Source organism: Branchiostoma lanceolatum, chromosome 4 (genome assembly GCF_035083965.1).
Source record: "Branchiostoma lanceolatum isolate klBraLanc5 chromosome 4, klBraLanc5.hap2, whole genome shotgun sequence".
Lineage (NCBI taxonomy): Eukaryota > Metazoa > Chordata > Leptocardii > Amphioxiformes > Branchiostomatidae > Branchiostoma > Branchiostoma lanceolatum.
This window is the reverse complement of record NC_089725.1, coordinates 10885458-10907285: the sequence shown is the minus strand read 5'-3', so window position 1 is coordinate 10907285 and position 21828 is coordinate 10885458. Positions and strand designations below refer to the sequence as shown.

Here is a 21828-nt window from a genome sequence, read left to right as displayed (position 1 = left end):
TCTTTGTCTTTATATAAGGAAGATTCGGCTTGAAATCACCATTACAAGAAACGTCAGATTTTCAACTGGCCTAATTATATAATTGGTACAACGGGTATCTCACTGAAGCTAAGGCACATCTGCGATGCCGCTGTGTCCTAAATTGGATTTGTGTTACCCTTGAGAATATCATGAAAAAGTCACAAGTATGACTCAAAAGACAACAAAATACACAAAACATTAAGAGATTTGCATTAAGAAATTCGTTGAGCACTCTCAACGGAGCGGTTGCAGCGAGGATACGAACGTGCTGCAAGTCCAGTGAGATACCCGCTTACCACTCTTAAATACTTCTGAAAGCACACTTAAATCACAAACAAAACTGACTGAAAGTACAAGCCTATATCTAGATTCCTTCTATTGACATTTTCTAACGGAAGTGTCATGATGTAATCGCATAAACTCTGAATTTGTAAAGTTCAGAAAACCTTATTGAGATTGATCAGCTGAGATTTATGTAATTCAGACTAGATGTCATTACACCCCTTGATTGACAGGCCAGTGCCACACCCTGTCCTAATATAGAATATTGTCTCATGACTGTCACACGGCCGTCCCTTCCAACCTGGGTCACAAGGGCTGATATGAATAGTTTATAAAGTAATGCATCAAATATATACAAATATGAACATATGACATTAAAATCATAGTCATTCAAATGAGGTATTGACTTAAATTATTAGAATAGCTAAAAACAGTAGTATCACTAAAATTTTAAAGTACAAGATTACTAAAATGGTTACAATAGTGTATGAAAGTCTAGCACAGGTGGCAATAACATGTTTATCAGGTGGATAATGAACAGTAGTGCACTGTTTTGATAGCGTTCAGTTCTACTTCAAGGTGTGTTCTAGTACCAATTATTTTGCAGCGTTTCTGTCAGAAATTGATGTGTTGTATTAGATCACATGAAGTTAATTTCATAGATGACGTCCCCTTGGGACATGGTTTACCAGTTATACAAACAAAACCAGTTGTTAGTCGACTATGGTTGTCCTTGGTACTGAATCCGTAGCTGTTATACAGAGTCATTTGTGATGATGTTTTTCAAAAGAAACTTTGCTGATTAACCCTTGTCTTCTCTCACAGGTATAGCTACTGTACTCTTACTAGTAATCACAATTTGGTATTTTGATGTAGACTAATCATGTTCCTAGGTAACAAATATTGTACAGTGTTTCTGTCAGAAATTGATATAAGATCAGATATTGAATTACACAACATTGATTTCATAGATGACATCCCTTGAGGCATAGTTAACCAGTTATACAAACTAACAAAACCTTTTTTCCTGTGGACTATGGCTATCCTTATTACTGAATCCGTAGTTGTTATTTTCCATTATATTTTTTTCAGAAACTTTTCTAATTACTCCTTGTAGTCTTACAGGTATAGCTACTGTACTCTTAGTATTAATCACAGGAAATCATGGCAACATTGTAATGTAGTCACGTTCCTAAGTAACAATTATTATGCAGTGTTTCTGTCAGAAATGGATGGGTCATATTAGGCCCCACAAAGTTAATTTCATCGTTGACATCCCCTTGAGACACGATCCATCACAAGGAACTCATTCAGGTATTTATGACGCATCAATCTTTAATCTTTTGATGGATGGTCGTGTCTTAAGGAAAGGAACACAGATCAAGCCTCCTTGATTTTCAATAGGTACCTTTGTGATCAGAATAATGAATCTGGGATGAAAGTCCAAAGGATGAAGGTCTGAGGTTTAACACTGGAAATTAATTTTCTTTTAATCCAATCCAATCAGCAAGAGCTCTCAGACATAATAATCCTATTGGATAATCGACTATATCATTGATAAGCAGTTTTCTACTTGGAAAATATATATTGAAATCGATTCAGTTATTTATGATGTGTAAATCTTTTATCTGTTGATGGATTATCATGCCTTCAGAAGTTAGACGGATCATGCCCCCATGATTGTCAATGGGTGGATTAGTTGCTTGATGTTATGTAATGGAGTGGGATTAGCAAAGTTGGGGCTTTTTGTGAAACTGAATTGTCTGGAATGTGAAAAACTAACATCTGCAAAATCATGTGAGATTAGAAATTTGAAAAAATTTAGTGATGATGGTTTCACACAACTTGTACTCAATACATTGTGGTTTTGTAACAACACCACTTACAAGATGACTACCTTTGTCCTTAGTACTGAATCTGTAGCTGTTATACAGATTTATTTGTCACAATGTTTGTTAGGAAACTTTGCTAATTAACCCTGGTCTTACAGGCATAGCTACTGTAAGTAAGTTATCACATTTTGGTCCCTTAAGTTGAATGGATTGATGGATTGATTGATTGTTTAATTGATGCTGTATAATGGACAGGCATTAGCAGATTTTGGAGTTCTTGTGAGCAAAAATCATGTTTTTGAAACTGAACTGTCAGAATGTAAAAACTGACATCCACAAGATGCTTTGTGACTAGAATCTTTTTTTTAAATGGGGATAAATGTGCAAAGAGTGAAGGGCTGGGTTTTGATACTTGAAACTACAATTGTTTTTGTCCGTAAGAGGTCTCATACATATTAACCCATAGAAACTATTCACAAACGCTTAACATGTCTGGAGTGTGTATATTGGGAAGGATTGATTTTGCTTGGGTTTATTCCTATTATTCCTCCAGTTTTCATGCTTGAGTGCCCTCTAATGGAACATGCATATTTATGGAGCCACAGATATATTTCTGAATATTGCCCATGTCCTGTCCTACAAGTAATTCCAATGCCTGATGTCAGGAGAGATTGTTTATGTCATATCTTAATATTAGAGTTCTAGATCCATGAGCTGGCACCAGGCCAAGAAATTAAACCAATTAGATTCACCTTCTCTCAGAATTTACGAGGAAAAATTAGAGAGACCGGCTGAAATAATCTGTGAAGATGATACAGTTTCCTAGTTACAGTCAAAACTGCCAAAAAGACCACTCAGGGGGCCAAAAAAATCTTGTCTAAGTGGACAGGTGGTCACTGTAGACAGGATTCTTCATTCTTGTGTCATTGGGAAACATTATCTAAGTAGCTACCAAGAAGTGGTCACGTTGGCCAGGTGGTCCTTTTGTAGAGGTGGTAGTTTTGACAGGTTTGATAGTATTACATAGCAATTTTACATGTATGAGTGTGTATGATATGTGTCTGTAAATACATGTGATATTATCATGTACTTATATGTGTTTCCTGAAGTGAGAAATGGTTTTCAAGTTACTGTTGTCAAGAATTTCAGGTGGCATGGTGACCTCATGTTTAGGGTTGTTGACATAGCTTATAATCCCCAGCAGGTCCAAATAGTGTGCCCCTGAGAATTGCGCTAGGCACTTAACACCAATTTCCTCACTCAACTCAAGTGAACATGAGTACCTATAGCATTGGTTAGGAAATAATCTCTTGGACGTAAAGCTGAAATCATGTGTTTGAAAAAAACACCATGCTTATGGGTAAGATGCTTGTGAGTGTTGGTCTTATACAATGTTTAATGATGTTTAAGGCCATGTTGATTTGATTATATGGATGACATCCTCTGGGGACCACAAAACTGATGTGAGTGTGCGAATAAAAAAACTTTTTACAAAAGAAGTTGCCTTTATTATGAAATCTACGTGGTCAGGAAAGATGAAGTACAATATATGTATGGTATACCGAAATATAGATACTTCATTTTTGTTTTTTCAAAACCTCTTTTTCACTTTGGAATTGACTTTACGACAATAGTATCTGTTTTTTTCAATTTACATCATGTATTTTCTCATTTTGCAGCTACTTTGTACGATTTACAATATGGCCAAAAATTGCGTGCGGATGTCATCCATTCAATCAAATAGACATGGACTAAATGAAGCATACCAGTTTTGGAAACTAACATTAGTAACAAGCTACAGTACTTGTCAGAGGACTATAGTTGCCCTTGGTGCTGAATCTATAGATGTTGCACAAGGTTATTTTTCTTGATGTTTGGAAGAGAAAGTTTGCTTTTCGCCCCTTGCCTTCCCACAGGTTTACTGTAAAAGTGTTTAATTTTGCGGGGATTTAATTTCCCGGTAGGGAGAAAATGGCGTGTTTGCGGTAGTTTTAAGTATGTGTTTGAAACAAAATAAGGGCTGCAGTCATAAGTGGGCAAAAAGTTTCATGATTGTTTTAAGTTCCTGCTTAAGAGTTCACCGCAATAACCGTGAACCTGAAACAACTGCAAACATTTCTGCATTTACAGCAGATATAGTGCTGTAAGTAATCATGTTTTGCCAGCATTCTATTGTAAATTTTGGACCACTATCTGTGACAACTACATGTAGCATATTATGTGTTTAACTTAGAAATATGATGCATTTTGTGAACAAAACTGATGATATTACATTGCTGTTATTGTTAGTCTCTGGAAAAAAGTGGATTTTCCAGACAGTTAACACAAGCAACAACAAAAACCTGTATGGCTTTGTAGTGAAAACCGTAGCCATACAAACATGAGATGAAACCCGATAGATCTGGCAGGGTTCTTGAAAGGCTCTTGAAAGGTTCATTACTGAACCTTCGTTCCCATTGCCAGATCAGGCCACTCAGGAGATACATTACAAAAGCTACAGACAGGCTGGCTCTCCTTGTAAATAGACCAGTTGACACTAGCATTACGACTTTTGTATGTTGGAATGAGGTCTGTCGATATCACTTAGTGTTTGCCGTAATTCCAGGACCCTACTGTAGTTTCTGTAGTGTGACATCATAGAACTTTCCTATTGCCAATCTATTTCTCATTTTGGCAATTTTCTGGACAAGGTCGGTATATAAGTGATAGAATCTATTAGGTACTGATGATAGGTACTAAATGTAGCTGTTAATCGATAAAGTGAATTTATACAGAGCAAGAAAAGTTAAAATGTGCTTAGAAGGTGCTAGCCATTCAGTGGCTGGACTAAATGTGGCCCAAGGTTCAAGCAAAATTATATTACTGGAGTAGGGGTAGGATTGTGGAGGCATCTCATGTGTTACAGCCAGTTTTGTATCAATGCTATATAGAACTTAATTGCACGACTATTGTAGCAGGTACAAAGTATGGCAACAACAGTAAACATAGAACAAGACATAAGTATGGAATAAAACTATCAGTTACTATCATCATAAATGTTTTTTTCTTGGACAATCCTTATGCTGCATTCTTAAACTGAAAGTAAAGAAAGTTTTTTTTTTAATAGTAAGAGAACATGGGTTTTTCACAGTAAATAATGGCAACCTTCCATGAGTGCTAGCGTTTATTGTTGGGGGGGAGGGGGGGCTGATTTGCAATTCCCAACATATGGCCCAGGTTCTTTTGCTGGGAAGTGTCTGCGCCAGCTAGAAAGGCTAAGTTTTACCCTCATAACTAGAAGTCAAAAGATGTAGTTACCCTGGGGCCATATGTTCTGTGAGTCCAGATGGTCCAGTGAGACAAAACTGGGATCTGCCCACGCTGGGCCAGGAGCTCACAGAAATGACTCAACCAAATTATGCCTTTGTAGCCAGGAGGACTACAGATGCTATCAGCATTTCCTCCACAGGAAATGCCTGCTATAGATTTGCCATTTCCTGTCCCGAAGGAAAGAAGACAATCCTACCGATAACACTGAGCTATCTGATCTTCATGGTATCAGCAATTTTGTGGTCAGTTCCTATATAGTAATCCTATCATGGTGTAACCTATACATGTTTATAGGAACTAAATTGATGTGGCTTTAATGATTCCTTTGCAAACTCTCTGTTTTATTTGATTCAAACAAGGAGACTTTTGAAAGCTTATTAGGTCATGTTGATTTGATTATATAGATGACATGCTCTGGAAAACCCAAAACAGATACAAGCGTGCGATTGCAAATATGTTGCTAGGTAAAAAAAGTTGCCTTCATTTTGAAATCTAATTTGTCAGGAATGTTGAACAAATGACTTAACACAAAAAGTAGGGTATGCCAAACAATAGATTCTTCATTTTTGTACTTTCCCATCTTTTTCTTTGACTTAGGAATTCTACGACAATATTATCCATTTTTCTTCTTTTTTGCATGGCTAATTTATATCATATATTTGCTCATTCTGCAGCTACTTTGTACGATTTACAGTGTGGTTGTAAACTTTTTCTTTGGAAATAGACAAAAATTGATGTGCATGCAAATGTCATCCATATGATCTAATCAACATGGCCTTAGGTTGACCAGGTGAAATGACTAGTACTGTGGACACTTGGAGACATGAGATTTTGTCATCTGCGACAAATTGCAACTAAAAAACCTTGCAACTTAAATGCTAGCAACTCCAACTCAGTATAAAAGTTATAATCCTTAACAATGATTTTTTTATCAGACAATTGTTCCTGACACAGATATGATACAAATATACAACTGTATATTATCCAGTATGCTTACACTAGGAGGCCTTGTAATTATGTCATGTATCTTTATGGAAATATAGTATTACATATTACATATAAAACATTATTGAGTTATAACCATTCAGTGGGAGTAACATCTGTCTGCAGGCAATCTAGTAAAGGTCGTTGACCTCTCCTCCCCTCCTCCCAATTTATATCTGATTACAGGGGTGTTGTACCACTTCACTGCAGGAAACATTGGTAGGCGATCTAGTTAAGGTTGTTGACCTCTCCTTCCCTCCTCCCCATCTATATTTTATTACGGGTGTTGTAACACTTCACTGGCAGTAATGTCTGCAGGCAATCTAGTAAAGGTCGTTGGCCTCTCCTCCCCTCCTCCCCATTTGTATCTCATTAGAGGTGTTTTAACACTTCACTGGGAGTAACATACATGTATGTTTGTTACAAGGCAATCTAGTAAAGGTCGTTGGCCTCTCCTCCCCTCCTCCCCATTTGTATCTAATTAGGAGTGTTGCAACACTTCACTGGGAATAACAGCTGTCTATAAGCAATCTAGTAAAGGTCGTTGGCCTCTCCTCCCCTCCTCCCCATTTGTATCTGATTAGGAGGGTTGTAACACTTCACTGGGAATAACAGCTGTCTATAAGCAATCTAGTAAAGGTCGTTGGCCTCTCCTCCCTTCCTCCACACTGTATCTTATCAGGGGTATCCAGTACCTACATGAATGTGCATAAAACATTGTATGGTATTCACATCTGGAGCATATCTACCCCAGCTGTTTACTATGGATTAAATGTACATATTTATTCATTTCATCTTATTTTCATCTCTTTCTTGCCCTGGTGATTCCTGCAATGTAGAAATAAGAACACGTTCTTCATGAAAATTTAATAAGTAACATTTTGTTTCAACTAGAGACTAAGAGACCAAACACTTAACGAGTTTCATAGATACTGAACTATTTTTTCACATCTGTTGTTTTACATCCTGCATCATATTCTGATAATAAAATCAAGGGTTGCCAAAATCCAATTTTAGTCTCTCTAATGTTGCTCTGCAATTGCCATCTGGTGGATAGGGGGCCTTATTCACAATGTTTGACATAGTTTTAAGCAAACTTGTTACTTATAAAGTAAAAAATATTCTATCTAATTTTAGGAGCTTTTCACCCCAAAGTGTTGTGTACCCTTTGATCTGATCAGATGTGTTGCCCTTTGATTGATGCTGCTACCTGTAATTGATGTACATATTGGTTGGATGTTTGTTACGTTGTCATCGTTACTGTTTGTATTGTTATTTTGATGTTGTATTTGTATGTGATGAGAAGTCCAGGAAGACTAGTGATGTGCCTTAGGGCCCATCGCTAATGGATTTTCTTCAATAAAGTCAATAAAGTCAAGTCTTTATTCTATACTTACAGTTACAGATTGGGTCACATTGGAGGAGATGATGTCCAAAATGATTGATTATTATCACCAAGCACATATGGTCTTTATTATCAATGCCCCAAACAAGTAGAAACGGCAGCCTGCATGTAAGGTAGTTATCCCTTGATAACAACACAGATCTTTACTGTGTGTTCCCTGAGGCAGTTTTCCACAAATGGCATTCTGTAACTTCCTGAGGAGAATGCCACCATTTTCCCAGGTACCGATTACAACATCATGTCTGACCTTTGAGTATAGAGTGGCCATAAAAGCATCATCCTAGAGGGAATGTACGCAGGCTATGAGGCGACAAAATTAATGGCAAATTGGCATCCCTAGAGTGTGTACAGGTGCAGATTTGTTCATCATGAGGCGTCATGACGGTGAAAATAACATGGCTTGGCTGTTAATACTGGTAACCAGGTGATGTATATTGAGCTAATGTTGCTGAAATGGCAGGCTGCTGATGGCAGTGGGTCTGTGTCCCATGATTGGCATGGATATAGGAAGTGTGATAGATTCCCACTTTTCTACGGGGGAAGGAAGTATAACATCAGAAACTAACCTCTCAAAGCAGAGCACATGCAGTAAGCAAAAGAATACAAAGGTACAAGTACGTACAGATAACATCAGAAACTAACCTTTTAAAGCAGAGCACATGCAGTATGCAAAAGAATAGAAAGGTACAAGTACGTGTACATACACGTCGTACAGATAACATCAGAAACTAACATTTCAAAGCAGAGCACATGCAGTATGCAAAAGAATGCAAAGGTACAAGTATGTTCAGATAACATCAGAAACTAACCTTTTAAAGCAGAGCTACATGCAGTATGCAAAAGAATGCAAAGGTACACATAAGTACAGATAAGATAGTTGTCAGTGTTTTATGAATTGATGACAAAGCATTCAAGGTTCCAGCACTAAGGTCAGACTCAGCCTGAAAACAGATGCTCTTACATCTGTACATGCCAGACAATTGGCTTCTTCCCAAGACTCTCCAATTTGTCTCTAGAAAGGTACTGAGGATGGTATTATTGGCACCCACTCAGGAAATACGATTGGTAATTAGAAAAGTTTATATAGAAGTTATTATCTTTGTGGATTCTATTATTACTATCTTATGCGTGGCTTGTTCTTCTTCCCTTTGAATATACAAATGAATATCAACTGATGATATTATAACTATTACTGTACATCTAGTTGTAGCGAGTAAGTTTGTTATGATACATCAGGTTTTGAAACATGCAATATATACACTCCCAACAATTAATCATATTTTTATCATTCACCCTCAAAATAAATATATATGAAAAATCAAGGCTTTGTAGCATGATAAGAATGCACAGCAGGTAGGTCCATGGAGACCTTTGTAATAAATGTCTTCCCTCCTTCTGAATCAATAAACCCTTATTTTGCATACAAATTGAACCAGATTCTACATGTACATCAGTATGTCAGAAGTGGAAGAATTCTTGCCTACTTTTTATGCCTACAAATGTTGTCTTTTAGGTCTTCAAATAATTTTTGATGTGGAATATATGCATATCCAGTCAAACTGTAGACTTATACATGTACCAACAAAAAAAGGAGCCCAAAATGTAATATTTCTCTTTGGACTAATTTCCATTGTTTTCAAGGATTTATGATATTGTACAAAACAAATCTGCAACATCATGGAGGGAAACATCCTGCATTCTTATGCTAAAGATGACTTTCCTAAGACTTATTTCTTAGCGTCAGGGACAGCCTCCCGTGTAAGAGCCAATTACCCTGGTGGGCGACTAGGAGCACGATTTATTCAGGCCACTAAGTCCTATCCTAGGCAATGATTATCTGTGATGAAATACACTATTGGGTGAGAAGCACTATGATAAGCAAACCTGCGCCATTCCAAGATGTGCGATAGTGTATGGATCTTACCAAATTACATGTCTTTGCAAATGCTTAATTGCATTTAATGCCATATCTTAGGAGCCCAGAATATATATTTTTCTGATGCAAACAATCAATGACTGTAATAAAAGAGTGTTTAAAACACCTTCTGAAAATTGATGGAGTGCATTCCTAAGTCATCCTTTTAGGAAATTTCACATTCATTTGATCCCAAAATAAAACCTCTGCTAACCCAGTGGTCACATTTTTAGAAGAAATCAGAACCTGAAGAGCCTGTAGCCTGAAATGCAGCAAAATCTGTGCTGCACCTTTTTTTAGAGGAAAAGGAAGTATAACATCAGAAACTAACCTCTCAAAGCAGAGCACATCTGTGCACACAAGAAGAATAAGAATGTGCAAGAATGCACGGATAAGGTACATGTAAGTGTCAGTCTAATTGCCTTGTTGTGAATAGATGTCAAAGCAGCAATGATTTCAGCACTAAGGTCAGACTCAACCTGAGAACCTCTTTCCTTTGTATATGTCAGGAAATTGGCTTCTTCCCAAGATTCTCCGACTTGTCTCTAAAAGGGTACTGGGGCTGATATCTACATGCGCCAAAGGGCAGTTATACCAGCTATATTGATACAGATATATAGATACAGAAAAGGTACCTCTACTAATATGGTCTTTGAGGATGAAGGTTGCACATTAGGCCAGTAATGATACAGTACATTGCATCTAATTATTTTCCTTCTCTCGGTAACAAAAGTTGTAGAACCGCGATTAACAGAATACTACAGACAACTAAACTAGAAGCCGCGAGTTCCATCCCGGCTGTGTCGCTCACCCAACATGCACGCTACTGTTACTGAACTGAACAAGCGAGGCTTTGTTTTCAGCCTTGTTATTGGGGAAATATTAGCCATGATAGAATGAAGACCATCTGATATAACTTTAACTTTTACTTTATTCAATACACAGAACATAGCAGGCTGAAACAGCCTGAATTGTGTTGCAGTTCATAAAATTTACAGCTATTAGTAACATGTCAACATTCAGCATTAAAAAGTTAGAATTACACGGTTTCGCAGGTTGACTTGGCGCAGTAATCTATATAATCTCATAATCTAAAACCATGGTACAGATATTGAGCAAGAAACATTAAAAATACAAATGTGGTAATATTGAAGGTCTATATTGTCCGTTTAGAACTATAATTAGTGTTGCATGCTTTTGAGCATTCTAGGGATGAAAGACTGTTCGTGTCTTTTCGTTCTGCTGAGAGGTATTTTGTAGTTTGATGTTCGCCTCAGATGGTAGGGATGGCACAAGAAACTGTTGGCTAGGATGGGGGGCATCCAATATATAATCTACGTTTGGCTATAAGGCCACACCAATTTTATTTGTTAATTCTCAATTTTTTTCAGAAAAAAATTGGAGTGACAAGGCAAAAAGAAAATATAAGAATTTTTTTGCAAATTGTCTGGGGTGAAGATAAGGGTTTACAAAACATAAAGAATAGGAGGATTATTTAAGTTTCAGCTTTGTATGGCTCATTTTATGTAATGAACCCCTTTCTTTGATGTAGTGCTATAATTTCAGTAACAAAATTACCTTTTGCTATGCAATACATGTATATGGGTTGACATTGAGAAAAAGTTTTAATAAATGAAAAATCATAACTTATGATAAAATGTGACCACACTTTTTAGGTATGTGGAGGCCTTTATAATCTATTTTGCTGGCTATTGAGTTTTACAACTGAACAAATGACAAAAATTGCAAGTAGAAATTTGTGAATGGGAATAACGACCCAATTTCTTCTTTTTTTCAAAATGGGAAAAACACGAGAGGCGATTCTGAGAAGCAACAAAAAAAATTGGTGTGACCTAAACAATCAGACAAAACACTGCAGCATGATAATCAGCACAACGCCATGCGTCAGCTTCCGCAGATGTCCCCAGGGTAGGATATATATCAAGGGAGTGTCTCATCTGCCATAGACATGGTGATCTTCTCCAAACATCCTATAAACACTGCCTTTATAGGTTTGACTTCCTGTGTCTATTGAGGAGGAACAGGAAATGTGTGGTAAAAATAGGTGTTGAGAATGTTTTTTGTCAATATCATTGTTAACTGATATGGACATATATGGCGTTGAATGATTGGACTAGCGGACATGTGATCAAGAGGTCATGGGTTCGGTTCCTGGGTTTCCTGGCCATACGTTGTGTTTAGAAAAGGTACTTTACATGACTTTCCTCACTGTACCCAGTTGTAAAATTGTGTACCAGACTTGGGTTTGAAGGTCAAAGGTACATGTAGTGGAAGATGAGGGACAGGCTCCACCTTTTCATACCGTACCCTCGACAAAGTGGATTAACAACCCACTGGAGGTCCACGGCCTCAAAGGCAATGGGATCGTTACCTTTACCTTACCGACTTCACACTACACGTGTCACAGACCTCTATTAGATAGGTCATTAGTGGTCATTCTAGGCAATATGAATAGATCATTGTAAGGTTGACATGAAGCTGATGTGCCCCAACATATTGATTAGGTTACCACAGGTATGACAAAAGCCATGTAATTGTAAGTTGGCCATGTCTGTTCTAACCCAATGTCTGGAACAGCCTGCCAGCAGACACGCATATGGCCATATAATCGGTCCTCTTTTTGCGATAATTGAAACAACCCAAACAAAAGGGACAAGGATTATTCGTCAGCTTTCATTTCACTTTGTGTTGTTTATTTGTTGGTAACATCATGTTTTTAAAAGGAGACACGTGTATGGATTATTTAGGACTATACATCTGTCAGTGCTCAAAATTCACTTTTGGAAATAGGTGCACTGGTGCACTCAACCAAAAAAATTAGGTGCACAGAAGAAATTTTGGGTGCACCATATAAACTAAAGTTGAATGTCAGCAAAACATAATTACAAATTTTAACGCTACTGCCTCTCTTAAGACTTTCAATCTGTAATTCTATAGCTGACTTAAAAATTTCAAACAAGTGTTAGATTTGATAAAGAACAACAATAGGTTATAATAGTGTTTTTTCTGATACTTAAATTTGACGAATATTCTGTATACCAGTGTACAACAGTACCTTTACCCTATAGCCTACAAAAATATCTAGGTGCACTGGTGCACCCACAGTCAAAAATTAGGTGCACAGCTCCAATTTTGGGTGCACAAAGGTGCACATGCGCCCACTATTTCGAGCCCTGTCTGTGGATATATTTATTATGACTTCGGACATGTAATCTGTATCTTTGTTATATTTTGTTTGACCCATACCTCCAACTTCATGACCTCCAAGAAAAGCTGAACAGCTGTCTGATTTGAGTCTTAATTGTCACAAATAAGCATTATTAAGGCTCCAACAAACAAAACTGCCCCCGCATGCTTGGAATTCCCTGGGTGGAATGGAAGAATGGTTGATGATGACTTCATGCATGGCTGAGAGGCTCCTGCCAGCTGAGGTCTGTGACCTTGGGGCAAGGTGTGCCGCCAGCGGTAGCCGATATGGGGCCTCTCATAAATGGGGGGGAGGGGGGAGAAACGGCACATATCTGGTCTGTGTACTGTACAAGTGTACATGTAGCTGCAGCTTTATCATTGTTGACTCTGATTTTTGTCGTGCAAGTCTAATGATTCAGTGGAAAAAAAGTTTTGTTTTATAATTAAGCTAATGATTGGACCTACATGGTTATTTATCTTTCAATTGTTGTGACTGTTTGTATTGATGGCAAGCTTTGACGGAAATGTTTTTCAAGGGGAAATATCCTCATATATAGTATGATAGGCCCCTGTACCATGGGACCCTTCCTATAGCTTATAAGATAGGCCTCTGTACTGGCCTGTACTAGAGAAACCTCCTAAGATCGATAGCATGATAGGCCCCTGTACCATGGGACCTACCCTATATCCTGTAGGATAGGCCCCTGTAACAGAGAAACCTCCTCAGATAGCATGATAGGCCCCTGTACCATGGGACCTACCCTATATCCTGTAGGATAGGCCCCTGTAACAGAGAAACCTCCTCAGATAGCATGATAGGCCCCTGTACCATGGGACCCACCCTATATCCTGTAGGATAGGCCCCTGTACCCACCCTATATCCTGTAGGATAGGCCCCTGTACCCACCCTATATCCTGTAGGATAGGCCCCTGTACCGGCCTGTACCAGAGAAGCCACCTCAACTGATAGGATAGGTCCCTGTAGACTTCTTTATCACACCCTGGGGGTGACCATGTAGACATTGATATTGTGTTAAAAGTGAAATGGAAAGAGGAGAACTAGCATTGCTGAGTTAGAGAGTTTGGAGGCGCCACATTAGGATAGGAACATTGTGTTCATTTGATCAGGTTCATTGTATAACAGGCTCTTGCAACTTTTATCTTTCATTACTGTCTTATACTGCATGTGATCTATTACACTGGCTCTACCAGACCTGTTTGACTGTATACTATTAGAAAGAGTCGGTACAACTTTAGAAGATTCCAGGTTGACACACCAAGGTTTATCACAATGACAAAAGTGAGAGTTACATGTAGCATCCTATGATTAGACTGTCTAGTAGTATGAAATATATGCCGGGCAAAGAAGTTTTGTACAAGAAAAAGTCTGGTAATAGGTCCATGTAGACTTCTTAATGTAAAGTTTGAAAATTTTTTTATGCGATTCCCACAAGATCCAGTAATCAAAATACAATAATTGGAAGTTGAAAAAATTCAGATGTTTATGTATGATAATCCTCAATGACCTGACTGAAAAACTCTCTGCCCTATATGTGCTACTGAAGCCCTTTTTTTGTTTTAACACTGCTGAAATTGGAAATAAAATCAATCTCCAAAATTCATGTAATATTTCAAATTGATCATAATGGCAGTCAATTTGAAATATGGCAGTTGTTACAAGGCATGTACATGTAGCAAGGCATGTCATGTTATAGCTTGTAACTCTTGCTAGCTCTTGTATCACTCGGGCTTTCAGGTCAATCTTAAAACAATTACTTTCATCAAATAATTTAAACATTGATTTGTGACAATTATTTGATTGAATAGTATCTAATAAAAAATAGTAATATACATGTAAAATATTAAGTAGATACATAAGATATTGCTTTTCTATTAAGAAAGATAATACTGAAACCCATGATAAGCCTCAACGGTGATTGTTACAAATTTAGATATTAGTTACTTATGTTCATTATTACTGTTAGAAATCTAAAATGTATTTTGTATTTCTGTTTGAAGTTGACCATAAAAGTCACTGTACTTTTTGTTGCATCCATTCCATAAAGCTCCTTCTCTAAGAAAAAATCCAATATTTGACAGTGATTTTACAATGACTTATCCTTTTGTTAGACAAGCTTAGCAAAATTATGAAGAATAGATGACCTGTAAGAAAACATGAGAGTTCAATCAGTGTCTAGTGTTGTCTAGTAAAAGTAACAATTGAAATCTACCATTACCTGTATGATTCCTGTGTGATACTCTGTTGAATGAAGATTTCCCTCACTGTTTCCCTACAGTAAGATGATGTTTCTCCTGTATGATGATGGCCTGCGCATAGCCATCCACACTGCCAACCTCATCCACCAAGACTGGCACCAAAAAACTCAAGGGTAGGTTCCAAAACTTTCCTTCCACTCTTGTCGTTATACATCCGCCATGCAAGGAAGGGAAAATCCAGCGGTCTAGCTTTCTGGCCCACAGAAAGGCCAAGGCTGCATTCATGAATTATTTCAAAGGCAGTTTTTCATCACAATGCACCGGCAGGTTTTTCTTGCTGCCTCTCCACTCAAATAATATTCGCCAATGCTGCTTTTCTGTAGCTCTGTTGTTATCTCTTGGAATATTGCCAAAGGGTAGCAAGGCAAAGTGGTTTGCACAAATTCTTTCTCAAACCATCTCTTTGATGTTGTTTCCAGAGACTTGTAATAATCAAAACAGTTGTTTCTTTTCTCTTTCTTTTCGCAAACCCCAAAAAAAGGTTCTGTCACAGGAACAAAAATTATTCCACCGTAGTCCTTCAGCTGGAGAGAGAATATTCCTCAACAGGGAAATACTGCCTCGGGTTAGCCTGGGTGTCACCGGGTCCTGAAGTGGTTGACTGCACACAGCGATTTACACGCAAATGTAGGAGACTTGAGCGTTCCCAGGAATCAAAGTCACCCTTGTAATCTTGTAACGCGATCCTTTATAATCTGCTAAAGTCTTGTAACAAAGTCTTGTACAAGGTCCCCCAGCCGGGTTGTGATGTTGTAGTCAGGTCTGATTCCGTGTTATGTACAAAGGGGATCCTGATTTGCGCTGATCGTCCGTCGCCTGTGCTGTTCTAAGTCGAGCTGCGGCCCAATGTTGCTGTTCCTGGACATTTTCACCCCTATCTCATCTCTTGGACGACTGATGTTGCTTTTCTCAGTGTGAATGTTTGGGATTTATCACCACCGTATAATGCTGGCTGTCCCGATGGAGGATTTCAGATATAGCAGCCTTTCAAAGGAAGAGATGCACGGCACTGACACAGACAGATGTACGGTGCCAACACACGCAATAATGCGGGGTCTTCAGATGGGCCTGATCACCGTGTATCGATCCCCGTCCTCAGGCCCCATTGGCTGCTGGAGAAATGACAGAGGGGGCCGGTCGCACATTCCCTGAGCATGGTGATATTCTAGGCAGGTAATTCCCATTTACAGTCGCTAGGATGTGATCTCCCCCAGGGAATGGCAGCGACTCCTGATAGCAGAACCGTCAGACCTCGGCGGTCAGCATGAAGCACGAAAATTACAGATGATGTTTGGAAACCACCTTTTTATATGCAGCACAGCATGTTTCTATACAGCCTGGCCGTGTTGGACTCTTTGCAGAGGTGCTGGCAATAATACTGCATTGATTGTGGGAGTAATCTGTGTTGCCACGGTGCCAAATCTATTATTAATGGCTATTTATACGAAGTCACATGTCCTTGGCTGCCGGAATGTGCCACAAGAATGCAAGTAAGGGGGTGCTTCTGTTTAACTCACAATATGGTCATTGTAAACTGGGATTTGAGTAGGCATGTGGGTGTTAAATATATGATGCAAGATCATTTTACCTCAGACTACTGTTACAGTAACAGTTTTGAATTTTGATTTTTGTTTTTACCTCATTTTTATATCATCCATTACAGCTGTTGTCATTTTATTGTATTTTTTAGAAACTACATTGCATAGTTACTGACACAGATAAGCTACGTGTTCATGACAATTAAGACAAGATTATAGTAAGGCCACACGGATGCAATTTGTTGTTTCTTGGACATGAGAAGAGAGTCTGAGAGGAAAGTCTGTACCTTTGCTTGGTACACACAGTTTCAGGGAGTGGGTACTATAATTATACAGATACACTGTACATGACAGTCAGATTCAAATTTTCCTCCCAGTTCTCTATTTTCCTGTTGTACTCTAGCTTTTAGAATGTCCAAGAACAAAGGAAAGTGATGGGTGTGGCCTAATGTCACAAAATGTTTCATGATTAATGAGGACATTCTTTGATAATAGTTTATTTTAAAGTTCAATTTGACTTTCACATTCATGACATATATATCAACTGTTAAAATCTAGGGAGTGCCAGGTCAATTTGATTTGTGTAATGCGGGATATGAATAAAAGCACAAAATGCTAATGTTTTGGAGCCAACAGTTGAAGAAAGTCCTTGCCTTTCTATTATGTAATAGTTGATACATTTTTTTCCATTGAACAATGCATTAAATGTTAAGCAATTATTTCATTGTTCCCAATGTTTAAGCCAGCATGGTATGTTGACTTTGTAAATCATGTCATAGTGGTAGCATTTGAATTTATCACAGGATGCCTTTTTGTTTTTCATTCTTATTTTTGCCCCTAAATCGCCATTATTTTCCTGCAAAAATCCGAAGACCAATAATTCAAATTGATATAGCCTTAGAATATCTTTGATATCAAATTACACCATTATAATTCTTCAATGATGTAAAGATATACGCGTCCTATTTTAGAGATCTAATGTAGCAAACGTTGAATTATTAATGAGTAAACGCTTTAAAGATAGCTTTATCATGTACAACCATGACCTTAACCTCCCAATATATGGAGTTATGTCTTCAAGGAACTTAAGCACAAGATTACCTGAATGGATGAATGCAGTTACTGTAATGATGTCATCTTTAACCCTTTTTGCTTCATCAAGACAAATGGTTTGCGCCTGCCAGCTTTGTTGTGGGAGTCATGTTAATTGAAGTACGAGAGACTATGCCAGCGGGGAAAGAGTATTTTTATGAATTTGAAGAAGGGCCTTAGATAACCTAATATAGTATACAAAAGAGTTACCATAGCCAAAAAAGCCAGTCGGAAAAGCCCCTGTAGCAATATGTAACAGTAACTGTGTGTGATTGTGAAATTGTAATTGAGTTGTTGTGCCATGTACTAATGTATGTTTGATGTATAAAGATGTAAAAATAAAAGAACCTTACATAAAAGTCCTTGCATTGAACAAAATATCCTGAGAAAAAGAGATTAAGAAACGCCATAAAGTTGACTTAATCAGGTTCAAAATGTGTCTAAGATCGGTGGAGAGAGGTGCGTACTTTAAGGTTTCTCATTTTACGTTTCATCCCAGACTTGTCTGCAACCAGCCCCAAATCAAGGTTGCGCACATTGATTGTGTGTCTCATACAGAAAATTAGGTGTATCCACAATGCAGCACCTGATGCAATTGGTGAAAAACAATTAGAAGAGAAAAAGCAGAATTGCAGATGAAAACTTAATCAACTTGCTAAAGTTTCCATGCAGAAATATAATGGGCTTGCAGTTATAAATCACAATTAAGGAAGGTATGTACATATAGCTGCAAAGAGGATTTTGTAGAGCATGATTAAATTTTGATGAGATGAATTGATTTTTTAAAGCTTTTTACATTTATGATGATAATCAAGGCTTCTTTTGCAGCTTTGGTGATTTAGATTTAAGGATAAAAAGGAATAAAACATAATAGTTACATATATTGTAGGTAAAATTTTTGACATCTTGCAGGACCATATTTTCTCAGAATGATAAAGTGTGACACTTTTTCACTGACAACTTCCAAGTTGGTGACTCCCATTTAGCTAGCATTAAAGTTGAAGTCCACACTCTATATAGCTAGTTAGACTTGGGCATACTAAGACTAAGTTTTCTGGCACCAAATAATTGGTTATGCAGTTCGACAGAATGGAAACGTTTACGGTTGAAAGACTTCCAGGCCTCCAGGCATGCGAGCGTCTATGAGAGTTTGGAATCCCAATTTTATCCCTAAGACTTTGAGAGAACTGCACATAGCACCGATAAGAGTTGCAGTCCCTCTTGAGGACATTGTAAATTGTTCATCCAATGTAATAGTGAAAGCCACACTTAAGCATGGTTAAAGGATTCTCTGCGCTTCTTGAGTAGAGTAGTTAGAGTCCTCAGTGAAGGCAGACTACTGCCTATCAGTACCTGATGCAGCTTGTAATTACCAATTTCCAACAGAGCCTGTGTGTGATGCTTTGTGGCAGTTGGCTGGTTATGCAATTTAGTCAAGGACTGTTGCAAATTATTCATGAAGAGCGACTTCAACAGACTTCCCTATGTAATACTGTCAATCTAGAAATGTTTGCGGTGGTTTTATTTTTCATGGTTACCACAAATTCATGGCACCATGAATGTGCATTACCAGTGTTTGCTACTGACACACTAAAGAATTGTTCAACGCAGACATAATTGTTTTCTTCTTGATTTTAACTTTGCATGCATGCGATGTTGAAATATAATAACAGTTTGTTGAAATATGAGACAATAGATATCCCATCATACGATTCCATTGGCAATATGAAATTGTGGCATTGGATTGCCTTGTGGTATATATGGGTAGTCAACCTAAAGACGTTGTGCCCTTGGGAAAGGCACTTCACACAGATGTCTCACTCCACTCAGGTGAAAATGACCTAGCTTTCAGATGGAACAAAAAGCAACGATCTCATGTTTGAGGAGAGCCACGCTGGGAGCATGCTAAAGATCCCAGTACAATTTTTGCCAAGTTGTACTTTATCGGTTGTACAATGTAGTTCCAACTCTGGCAACACGAGGGAGCGATAGGAATTAGGAAAGGACAGTATTTTCATGGGGGACCTAGTTATAAGAATACCATTTGCCATTTATGTAATATTAGTTGTTCCATTTTGTGAAAGCTCTTCAATGACTGATTATTGCTTTATCTGTGAACCATGATTGAAATTGCCATTCCAGCCAATAGTATGTATTACTCAAATTTAATGCTAAGTTCAACTTGATAATGACAATAAGTTTATTGCAATTTCTCGCCCAAAGGAAAAATACATTGAAGAACAAAATAACATGAACTTCTCTAGTCTAAAGGCTGACTCTAAATTGTAACTTGTTGGGTTTTTCTGAAACAGTGGAAGATGAAAAATCCCAATTTTCTGTAATGTGTGGGTTTTGTGATGTTAGGAGGAGAGACTAGTTTTCTCTTTGTCTATAATGTGGAAAAGTTTGAATGGAATTTTGTAACTTCCTTAAAGAGCTCCCTTCTTTCATGTTAAACAGTTCTTAGAAGCAACAGTTTGAAATGAACTGTTTTTTTCTTTCACTATATGTGACATTAACATTGTCCCTACTGTCTAACCCCATAACCGATCCAAATTTGGTGCCAAAGGGCTACCTTAGCAGGGAGAAGGTTAAGAATACTGTAAATCCATTTGATATTGCGGTAGGTAATTTTAGCCGTTTGGGGAAAAGTGAGTACTTCACTGCATTTAATCTTAACTGTGTGACCAAATGTCACTGTCCCAAATGTTAGTGATCAAATATTTGTGATGATGAAATCATAGCGGTTGACTAGTGGGCGTTAAAGTAGCTAGAATTAAGTTACCGTTAACAAATCAAGAATTATACAGTACTATGTTGATCACATCTTGTGCACACACAGGGTCTGGCTGAGTCCTTGTTTCCCCAAACTGCCTGAAGGATCTGCCCCTACCGATGGAGACTCCTCGACTCACTTCAAATCAGACCTGCTGGCCTATCTGGCTGCCTACAGAAAGTCTACTCTGGAAGAATGGAGAAAACACATCCAGGAGCATGACATGTCACAGGCAAGGTAAGGTGATGTAATGCGAGGACAGCTCTACGTTCGGACATCCCCATGTTGTGACACCCCTACATTAACATACCCCTATGTTAGGGTTAGGGTTAGGGGGTGTTGGAACATAGAGAAGTCGGAACTTAGGGGTGTCGGAACATTTGGGTGTCAGAGCATAGGGGTGCAGCTTGATACCTATGTCAGGTGTCCTCACATACTTTTGTACATGTTTCTGGAGTAGCCATGGCTTAAGCAATCTACTATGACCACCAGGGTATTCTCAGATACATCTACTTAGACTGAAGTATGTGTACTCATCAGGGTGAAAACTATCTACCTCACATGTAATGAAGTTGTATATCGTTCTCAGTCGTAAAATGTAACAGTTGTAGTTTTAACTTAATATATATGTTAATTATATAACAGAACCAAAGGCATATAAGTCCATGCTATTTTTTTGTCATGCATAACTGATATTCTCAATAGACAATCTTTTAGGTTGGTCAAAAACTGCTGGCACTGTCCTTGGTGCTGAAACTGTTATTTTAGCCATGTTAGTGACAATCTTCTCTTACCACTGGGTACTGCTGGGTACTCTGAGATTTATAAACTAAAGTTCCAATCATGGCCAAATTATATACTGTCACAACATAGTTTTCTCAGTCTGGGAATAAGTCATGAATTGTTTAGATTTAGATTACTTGTAGAGCTGTGTACTGGTACAGTATCAGTGCAATTGATTAGGTATACAGGTGGAAAATACTAGAACGCTGGTGTGTTCAACTTGGTACTTGACCGGTACTAATCAGTTCAAGCGAGACTTTGGTGACAGGTCAAGGGATCATGGCCACATTGACAGATGAAATTACCATGGCAGTGCACTGAAGCCACATCTTTGCTATCCTCTAGCCTAGAATAACACTTCTGCAAGGCCTCAGTCAAATTTTCATCTCTGTTTTTAAAGAAAT

General features: G+C 38.0%; 2 protein-coding genes across 2 annotated transcripts in view; one reads left to right on the top strand and one right to left on the bottom strand.

Moving 5' to 3' along the window:
• Positions 1 to 15306, bottom strand: part of LOC136432542 (GTP-binding protein Di-Ras2-like) — a 28414-nt gene extending 13108 nt beyond the window's left edge. The window contains exon 1 of the mRNA XM_066423903.1: positions 15196 to 15306. The gene's annotated coding sequence lies outside the window, so the exon portion shown is untranslated. The remainder of the gene's footprint in view (positions 1 to 15195) is intronic.
• The window catches only part of LOC136432539 (tyrosyl-DNA phosphodiesterase 1-like), a 58192-nt gene that overhangs the window by 22873 nt on the left and 13491 nt on the right, over positions 1 to 21828 (top strand). Inside the window, exons 8-9 of the mRNA XM_066423899.1 lie at positions 15256 to 15348; positions 20708 to 20878. Coding sequence (XP_066279996.1) covers positions 15256 to 15348; positions 20708 to 20878 — 264 coding nt within the window. The remainder of the gene's footprint in view (positions 1 to 15255; positions 15349 to 20707; positions 20879 to 21828) is intronic.